The following is a 10,236-nucleotide window of genomic DNA, read 5'->3' as shown; positions in this document are numbered from 1 at the left end:
ATATATAACAATACTCAAGCATCTGATGCGCAATACTTAACAAACACTTGTATTAAAGACTAAGAATATCTACCCTGTTGTGTTGTTTGACAAGGAATTATAAGAATAAGACACTTAGAAAGAGATACGATCACATCACTCAATACCAATACATGTGTTGCGTAAGCCGGCCCGGATCACATCACTCAATACCAATACATGTGTCATGTAAGCCGGCCCGGATACTTGAGTTATCAAAAAAAAAAAAAAAAGAGCCAATACATGCGTCCATGTGACATGATACACAAGTGAGTATCAAAGCACAACTCTGGTCTACATGGTGGGGGCCACCTTTAGAATCTAGCTAATATGAGCACACTGATTCTGCTATACAGAATTAGGTGTCACACTATGGCCATCAGAGGAAGGTTGTTGGGCCAATGTAACGAGGACGTCGCAGCTAAGGTGGGGAGATTGTGAAAACCCACTTGGGAATAAAGTCCCACATCGGTGGGTAAGTAGAAGTTGAAGCAATATATAAGTTAAGGCCGGCCAACTACTGTATAACTTGAAGTTAACATTTTGAGTCACGTAATTAGGCAAATAGTTAGTAGGTCAACTGGGTCGGATTGTTACATTCATCCTCCAACCACCACACTCTCTTTATCTGAACTAGAGGATAGGGCATATGAGATGCGTGTGCAACTCAAATTTTGACAGAAAATGGCAAAATTCGATCAAAATATGCACAAATGCTTTCCCATTTGTTATTTGATCAAACTTTGATAAAATTCAACTTGCAATGCGTGTGCCCCGGCCTCTAGTGAAATAATGTAAAACGCGTAATAGAAAAATGCACACGCGCACAGAGGCTGCAGGCTCAAAAAACCTTCTATAGTGCAGTTGTGCGATACTTTTTTTTAACTCTTAAACAGGTTGAATTAAAAGAATACTTAACAACCGGAGAAAGTAGAAGGGAGAAAAGAATTAGTAAACGGATTGAATTCATCCCAGAGCATGTATGTTAAATTTAACATTGATTTTGACGGAAAAACTGATGCATGATAACCAAAAAAAACACAAAAGAATGACTTATTAATTATTTCTATCATATCATCAAATTGCTTCATAAGTTCTCTTTCTCACTTTGACTAATCAAATACTTGCACCCAAAAGTTTTTTTTTTCTTAAACTTCAAAAACTGATGCATGATACTAAAAAAAAAAAACTCAACATGGAGAAAAAAGACAGTGAAATTCGATGGGTAAAAGTGAATTTTGCAAGTGGGTCTTAATTTAGTACGGAGTAGTAAATCTATTCTAATATATAAAGGGAGAGCACCATTTTGGTGTGCACCACTTTGGTGTCTCCCATGTCATCTGTTTTTCTTTCTCATAAATACCCTCTTAAGAGAAAAAATACACAAAATAAAACAGTTAATTGTGAGGATATTTTAGACATTTAAAAAAAGAAAAGAAAAAAAACCACCTACAAACAATTATACCCCACTATGTGCACAACTTCCTCTGTTCTTCTCCCCAATTGCTACCCCAAGTTTTCCTTTTTAACCTCATTTCTTTCTGTACCTGCAGCTTCTCAGAATTATTCTTTTAACTCTCAGTATTCCAACAATGATTTTTCCTTTTTCTACTTTTCGTTGCTTTCTTTATCAATGGCACACCTGTCACTTCCTTTTCCTACTTCTTATGAATTGTTTTGTCTCTTATAGAATAGAAGATATATATGGAGCACTTATTTTGTTCTATTTCTTTCATTTAAATTCTCCCACATTCTCTTGTCTTCCACCATCTATGGGGCCAATTGCTTGTATAAAATTGGGTGGAGAAAATCATCATGAGGAAGAAAATTCGAGCAGAAGCTCGAGGGGGGAAGGGTCAGTGCTCCACGCAGGAGCAGAGGCTCTGCCTCTGTTCTAAAAATCTGTAAAGAGAAGATGTTCTCTTATTTTCTTCTTGGGATGTAGATGACATTCTGGCCAAGTAACTTTAATTATTGCGATTTATTTTTGGTTTTTTTTTTTTTTTTCGTTTTGTCAATTACTTGTAACATGGTTACATATCTTGTATTTTGTTGAAATGAGTTTGTCTGAGTATTCAAGATCGGGTATTTGGTTTATGTGATTTCAACTCTACATCATACAATAGTTTTTTCAAAATATGGAGTATATATGGTTAAGAAATGAGATAGTCTATGATGAGAAGAAGGATCGTGTTGAGGCAATTTTGGTTAGTGTAGTGTAGAAATAAAGACAAATAGTGAATAGTGATTCATCATTCTTGGATTACCTAGTGAATAATCGAAACCAATTATGTCAGGTCGTGCTTAGATACAAAGACGATCCGTGCCTAATCAAGATAGACTATGTCAATGATTAATTATATTTATTTTCTTGAGGATACTAGTATGGCTTGTAACTGCTGCCCCGTATCATTATTGACTGAATTGATTAAGACCTTAAACTCATGAAATACTATTGTTACAAACCGCTGGTGTAATCAAAATTTCAGGACCTTCTCTACCTTATCTTATCCTCCAATGCACCTTTTGTTATTTCAATTTATGTTTTTTGTATTTAAAAACTCAAAAACATTTATGTTATGCTCGTATTAATGTAGAAGTTAATTTTGAGAATTGACAACACTTATTTCCCTGTGGATCAACTTGGACTTCGCCACTATACTAAATAAGTAATCTAGTTTCACGCTCATTTGTAAAAATAAAATGACATTTTTTTATTTTATTTTATTTTTTGGTATGGTAGAAGGTCTAGGCGATGATGGTTTGATGAGTTCTCTTCATTTGTTAGCTGTCAATTTGGATTAGGTAGGATGGCATGAATCACTCTATGAGAAATTGAGAATGGATAAATATCACTTAGGGGTTTTCTAAAGGGATTTTTTTTTTAAAACCCCTGAACTTTCAAGTACTTTAAAAAAAATAATTAAACTTTAACTAATGACAAAAAGATACATGCACTTACCATTTCATTAACAATTAGGCCTCCGCCGTCCAATTCCGCCATTTGTAACGGATGGAGCAAACAAAAGGCGTCATCTTTCTTCTTCTTACTTTTTACTTTATACTTTCAAAAATTACTTTTAACTCTTTCTTTTTTTAATAGTAAATAAATATGCAATAAATTTTTTTTCTTACTATTTATCAAAAAATATTTTAACCCCATTTTTTTATTATTTACAAAAATAAATTTAACTCTCCCTATTTTTTTACCCCTCTCTCTCTCTCTCTCTCCCTCTCTCTCTCTGAAATTCAACCACACACCACCATTCAACCCCACAAACAACCGCCAAAGCCCTAACCCCAATTTCAAAATTTTAAAATTACTTTAAATCTCCTCTTCTTCTTTTTTTACTTTTTACTTCCAAAAATTACTCCTAACTTTTAACTCTTTTTTTCTAATAAATAAATATGCAATAATTTTTTTTTTCTTACTATTTCCCAAAAATTACTCCCCCCCTCCCCCCTTTAACTATTTACGAAAATTACTTTAACCTCATTTTTTTATTTTCAAATTTTACATTTTTCTCTCTCTCAAATTTGCACACACTCACAAAATGTACTCTCTTTTTTTTTTTTGGGATCTACCACAAAAGGTACTGTTTATTCATTTAAAACACATTTATAGAGTTATGTGTAAGAAATATTTTTAAGGTCCACTTAGTCACATGGGTGATTAAGGGATTGCCCACTTACATTATGTATGTAGTTGTGGTTTCAAAGCTCTTGGCTTTCCACCATCCCCATTATTTGTAAGTTTAAATTTCCATGATGGAGTGAAACTATAAGGTTTCTTGAGGAAGATTAAGGGTCCCTAACCTAGCATTTTATAAGCCTATGATCTCCATCAAATCTAGGCAATCTCAAGTCATGCATAGGTTGGAAGCTCTAATCTCTAGTCTGTATCGGAAAAAATTTTGGGAGCGTTTTGGATCTCCACATTTACCGTCTTCGCAAAAGAGAAGAAACAAAAATACACAAAGAAGAAACATTAACATCTAAAACAAATTGCATCGTAGTAACATTTTTATTTTAGCAAGAGAAAAGAGAAGAACAATTACCATCTCTGAAAAAATAACAAAGAGAAAAAAAAATTATTAAACGACTAGAACCACAACCTATGGAACATAACCAAAGACTGCCTTGGTAAATTGAACCTGTCTGCCAACACCACCACATTCGATGTATATATGATATCATGTCCGAATTCGATGAATGAACGGGTGACCTTCCGGTTGCCTAAAGAGACCCCCCGAATGCCCGATTCATTGACCATGAATTCCGAAAATTCCGACAGAAAGTCCAATACATGTTTCACAATATAGGAGGCAAAAGCAAGGAGTTGGGGGCCTCCTGCTCAAATCTCATCATATCAACTTCGTCCAGTGTGATCCATGCTTCTATTCCGCCAATATCACTCATGGAATCCATCAACACAATAGCGTTTGGAGCGCCCATACTTGCGCTACTCACCCAAACAGGCTTGCCCCAACCGAAATCCGACTCGTAAATTGGAAACCTACACCAACTACTAAACATGAAGCGATCCACTTCCTTGTCCAAGAACCACTCCCCTACCTTCTGAAAATGCCTCACAACCGTATCATGTCCATTTTCCCCTTGCAACTCTTTCAAACACTCACCGTCGATTTTCCCGATTGCTTCCCTCATCTTACTCACTAGGCCACCGAAATCCATCTCACTGTTTCCCAATGCATACGCTCCCCAGAGGAGGTTTCCCGAGGCATATTCCGATAAAGGGGGATCCATCCTCCGCCTTAAATTCACCGCATGACATACCACTGATAGGCGGCATCGGTCATGCCCTTTTCGAGCCATGGCCCACTTCCAGATTGCTGCCGTTACCAACTCAACACGGGTTGGTTGAACCACCGTACTGGCTCCGACTTCAGCTCTCAGAGCAGCTATTTTTGAGCTACTGAAGCAAAACCTTCGAGTGTCGGCCCCCTGTTTCGGGCTATCAAGGGCCATGTGCAGCCCAAATGGTTCTTTGGGTGGGAAGAGAGAGGACGCGACGAAACTCGGAGCCACCAAATTGGTGTCGCCACGCGCAGTTGCTGCCCATGCCTTGACAAACATGCTCAACGTGCATGCATCAGCAATTTTGTGGCAAAAGGATATACCAATAGCTATACCCCCACAGATGAAGTAGTTCAACTGTATGCCTAGGACCACGCCATCACTCTCTTTGCTTGTGCTTGGAACAAATTGATCTAAGACTTCAACTTTTGGCGATTCGATAACTTCTGAGAGGCGGGTGTCAACCCGAGCTTCTAGGTAATGAACGCCTTGATCATCGCAATCGACTGAGCTTTCGCCTTTCATCCTTCCAGCTAATGGGTAGTAGAGAGCTAATGCATCCGAAAGCGATCTTTTCAGGAGAGGGGAAATCTCAGCTAGCTTGACGTTGCTACTACTTTTGTCATGTGAGTAGAAAAGAATAAGTGGGACATAGAGAGGTGGGACAATTTGATCTAACAAAGAGAGCTGAAAGGTCCTGAGGCTAGCGGGCGTCTTAGAGGAAGGTTTGATGGACTCCTTGGAGATGATTTCCATCTTAAGTACCATCTGATAATCCTGGTGTGTGCTGAGGACGAAGAGATGATGGATTTGTTTGCTTGCTTGTGTTTGGATTATGTTCTCTCAATCTGAAAAATTAAGAGATTCAAGAGGGTTCAGGATTGGTGATTTTTGGTGCACTATTCGAGGTCGATTATACCCAGCTTTCCTAGTGATGATGGTTTGTTTCTGTCTTGGCTTGGATTGGGTTTTTGGTTTTGGTTGGGTAGTCGCATTTTGCTGTTTTGTTTTCGCCCGGTATCGTGTGGACCCGGGGACCCTCCCAAGCACCTGCTGAGTGGGTCTCGACTGTTCATCTCGGTAATCAATGGTCCAAATTGAAAATAAACTCTTTCCCGTAAGAGTTCGTTTTTTAATTCGGACCGCTGAAAATACTTTTGGACGGTCCGGATGCACTCGGTGCTTGGCAGTGTCTTGCCTGGCAGCATCTCTCAATCCGTGTCGTGTGGTGTCCGGTTAGGTGAGGAAGAATAAATCATTTTTGGTAGGACTTACCAAAATAAAAACCCCTTTGTTGATAGGCATGGATTGTCTAGGCTAAATGAGCACTAAACTAGGCCAAAAGTCACAATCTGTATTATCTTATGCATGACTTTTTTTTAACTTACCACATCCTTGGTGGCATGAAATCAATTATATATAACTGTTGTATTTATTATCACAGAAAAAATACCGCATAGTGCAATAAGATTTATTTGAAACAAATTAGTCCGGGTTATACAATAGCCACATTTTATTAATCTAATCACAAAATAAAATGAATCATACAAAGTTAGGACTTACCTATACCCTAAGTAAAGGGTTTAGTTGGACATAGGCATGATGCAAAGAGTCACAAAATTACAAGAACTTTTTAAACTCCACTAGAATCTCATTGCTCTTTAAAAAGAACCTATCTAAGACTTGATTTTTTTTTTTTTTGACTTGCCTTTTCCTCTACCATGGCTATGTAGGCTTGCATGCTCGCTAGGGCTGCAAACGAACCGAATCGTAGCCGCATCAGTGAGTCGGGACAACCATTTGAGCAATAATTACATATTTATCAATTCTAGGTGGCAATTTATCTAGTGGCCGTAGATCGGAGTTGCCGTCGTATTTTTGCAATGTGGTCAATGTTGTGCTCGTCACATATCACTTCCCAGAATTTGGCCAGAGCCAGCTCATGGGAGAAGCCAAGGAAGCCTAAGGTTTGGGCCTAAAAAAAAGGAAGCTAAAAATGGAACCTCCAAATTTTTAGGACCTCTATATATTAGGCCCAATTGTCCAAATATATACTTAATCTAAGTCTTCTTTATACAAAATATGCCCAATTCAAATTTCATAATGGTAATTTTTTTTTTTAACTTATTGTTGACCAACCTTCGTATGAGAAATATAGAGTGGACCTCATTTAAGAAATTCGCTTCCAGCCCCCGCAAGTTATGAGCAGGTTGGCCACCATCTGTGTTCCCCACTTGGCCACCATGAATGTACCTTAAACACTTACCCGAATCGGTCAATCCTACGAAAACGTAGCCTGGGCTAAATGGCCCAAGAGACCCATGCTCTTGGATTATAGGCCTAGTAATGACTTTTTTTTTCTTTATTTAAATTTTTTTTGTATTTATTAAATTTTCATCAATTATTTAAAGATTATTGCTTCATCATGACGAAAAAAAATCTAAAAAGTAAAAAATTACGATTGAAATCCAATTTTTTTTTAATAAAGAAGAAAAAATTGGCTTATTTTTGTTTTTATTCAAAAAAAATTAATTTTCGATCGTAATTTTTTACCTATTAGAATCCTCTCATTATAATGAATCAATAATTCACAAAAATTCTATGAAAACAAAAAAAATACAAAAAAAAAAAGAAGAAGAAGAAGAACGAATAAGGACAAAAAAAAAATAGGCCATTTAGCATTTAGCTTATAAAGTTATAATGTCAAACTAGGCCTTAAGACCAATTTTCTGTTACAGGAATATACTCTGGTGGCATTCTGTTTCTTTTTAAATCTTCTTTTTCAAAAAGAATGTAATTTCAAGCTCAATTATAATGAAAATAAAAAATAATTTTTTAATTTTTTTTGCACCGATCGCAATGATATCTATCAAACACGAGATCTATCAAACAAGATCTATATTGATAGAAAAATTATTTGCGTAAATCCATGATTTTTTGGCTTGAAATTTCCTTTTCTAAAAGTTTCTTTTTGGAGAAACCGGAACGGACCATGTTCGGAGAGAAAGGAGATTCTCTCTCTCTCCACTTAGAATTCCGAATCTGATTGTGACTCGGGTATCCTTTTGTTAATGAGCTCTTTGTTAATTGCACTCTTGCATGTTTTTTTTTTCCCCTCAGTTAGCTGAATAGAAGAGGATGAAAAGTTTGTATTTTGATGCTCTGTGTTGTCTTTCGACTGAGTTTCTGAAATCGATTCACAACTGCGGTATTCAATTTCGCGTTTTTTTTTTGTTCGATCGGAGTTATTGAATCCTCACTCAACCACCTCGTTCAATCGAAAAGAGATTGTTCATCTTCAATGGTTTGCACCATTAGTCGCAATAAAAATAAAAAAAATTGATAAAAAGAAGTTGGCCCATGACAGAGATGCGCGATCAGGCACTATCCTTTTCTGATTGTCATTGTTTGAGAAGGAATTTCAAGAGCATGCTCTCTGTATATAGCTTTTACGCCTGCCTGTAGTTTTAAATAGCAGTCGCGGGAGACGTGGCGGTAGCAGTTTTATTCGTGCAGCAGTAGCCCGTATCGAACGATATGTTGCAGAAATCGGGGGCAATTTTTAAAAGTCATTAGCGGCACTTAGAAAGACTGATGATACACTTTTTTCTCCCTCGTTGGCTTAATTTGTCTCATGCTAACCAACCTGCCTGTAACTTGGAATAGTCATGTGTGTTTCAGTCATAGTTTTATATACAGATGTACGCATACATAGACATGGAATGTTTATACTACGTACTACATATCTCTGATATCACAATTTTGCCTCGAATCCGTTGATCACAATTTTGCTTGTGTTTTCATTTATTTCTCGAGGTTGTTTGGACTAATTATAATGTCTGATACCCAATATTGAACTTGTTTTTCTTCTGCAGTGGTTAGTCTGTAACTTGTAAGAAGGATAATCAAATGGATGATCGAATAAGTGTACTGCTGGATGAAATTGTCTGCACCATGTTATCCTTCTTGACAATGAAAGATGCAGCAAGAACTAGTGTTCTTTCTCACAAATGGGAAAATTTGTTAAAGTATTTCACAGGTAGACTGGATTTTGATGGTTCAAAGACAATGGCTCACATGGAGTAGGAAATAGTAATTTCACTTGAGAATTTTGAAATGTCACTTAAGACTATTGAAATGTCACTTGAGACTGAAAGGGCCAAGTATACAAATTGGGTGAATGAAGTCTTGAATTTGCATCAGGGCCAAGATATTGATGGATTCAGAGTGTGTTTTGATTTGGTTAAGAATTCTACATACATTATCGATAGAAGGATAAACTTTGCAGTGGAGAGAAGAGTTAGACAGCTGGAGTTAAACCTGATTGAGTATTCTGGTCTTCGGAATGACCAATTGTATACTTTTTCATTTAGCTCGCTTCATGTTCTAAACGTTATTTCATTGACTGCCCTCTGCTTGCGAAAGGTGGACATGACAGATGAACTTCTTGCTCATTTCTTGTCAAATTGCCCATTGATTGAAGAATTATCTTTGATGGAATCACGGTCCCTTGTTAATATCAAGATAGCCGGCGCTCTCAAGTTGAAGCGCTTGGAGCTTGTCTTTTGTTGTTGTTTGCAAAACGTTGAGATTTCAGCTATAATTCTGGTCTCATTTAAGTACTTTGGGCCTCGTATAAAGTATAAACAATCCTTTAATTTGAGAACGTTCCCCTCCCCTTTGAGGTATTTATGGGAGGGTGCATGTAGTTTGTGACTCTTTTTCCTCTCTTTTTTGGGGTGCTCTATCAGCTAGAGACACTTGTACTGCGCCTGGATTTTGAGGTTAGTATGTGTTGCTTCTTTTCATAAATAAATTTCGTTACCTTTTTCCTTATTTTTATCTTTCCAATTTTTTCGGTTTTCAATTAGAAGTTATTTTATCCAAACAATGTTTCCCGAATTAATCTCAAGAATAATTCTCAAGAATGTGGAATTGCAAGTTACTGCATATTCAAATCAAAGCATCCTTTGCCTCAATTCCTTGGTAGATGTATGCATCTCCTTGCTTGTGCAGTTGTGCTGAAGGTGATCTCCTTTCCTGAAAGGCTTTCCATTTAAGAAGATTGTAGTCCACATGGCATGCCAATGGCAACATACTTTTTGTCCGAATCAGGACTTGCTCCTGCTCTAAAGATTATGTAGCTATTATAATACTTGTGACAAGGTTAAGTGAAAATGTTACTCCCTGAACACATACATACACCACATCTACTTTTACCAATTACGGGAATGAGGTAGTGCACAAGTTGATGTAGACTGCAGAGACAGTTGGTTTTCTGTAGTTTTACCAGGAAGGAATTCCTTCCATTGCTCTGTTTGTTGTTGTTTTGGTTATAATTAATAGGGGCCGGATCCTCCCACACAAAACTTGACACTCCATCTCAGCCATTAAAATCAA

The 10,236-nt window shown here is 37.0% G+C and overlaps 1 protein-coding gene across 1 annotated transcript; it reads right to left on the bottom strand.

Moving 5' to 3' along the window:
• Positions 1 to 4,001: 4,001 nt before the first annotated feature.
• Positions 4,002 to 5,686, bottom strand: LOC131336436 (stemmadenine O-acetyltransferase-like). Its single transcript, XM_058372283.1, has one exon. The coding sequence runs from the start codon at positions 5,602 to 5,604 to the stop codon at positions 4,330 to 4,332; it is 1,275 nt and encodes a 424-aa protein (XP_058228266.1). The 5' UTR covers positions 5,605 to 5,686; the 3' UTR covers positions 4,002 to 4,329.
• Between the last annotated feature and the right edge of the window lie 4,550 nt (positions 5,687 to 10,236).

Source organism: Rhododendron vialii, chromosome 8a, assembly GCF_030253575.1.
Source record: "Rhododendron vialii isolate Sample 1 chromosome 8a, ASM3025357v1".
NCBI lineage: Eukaryota > Viridiplantae > Streptophyta > Magnoliopsida > Ericales > Ericaceae > Rhododendron > Rhododendron vialii.
Note: the sequence above shows the minus strand (reverse complement) of the source record. Positions and strands in the feature narration are given on the sequence as shown.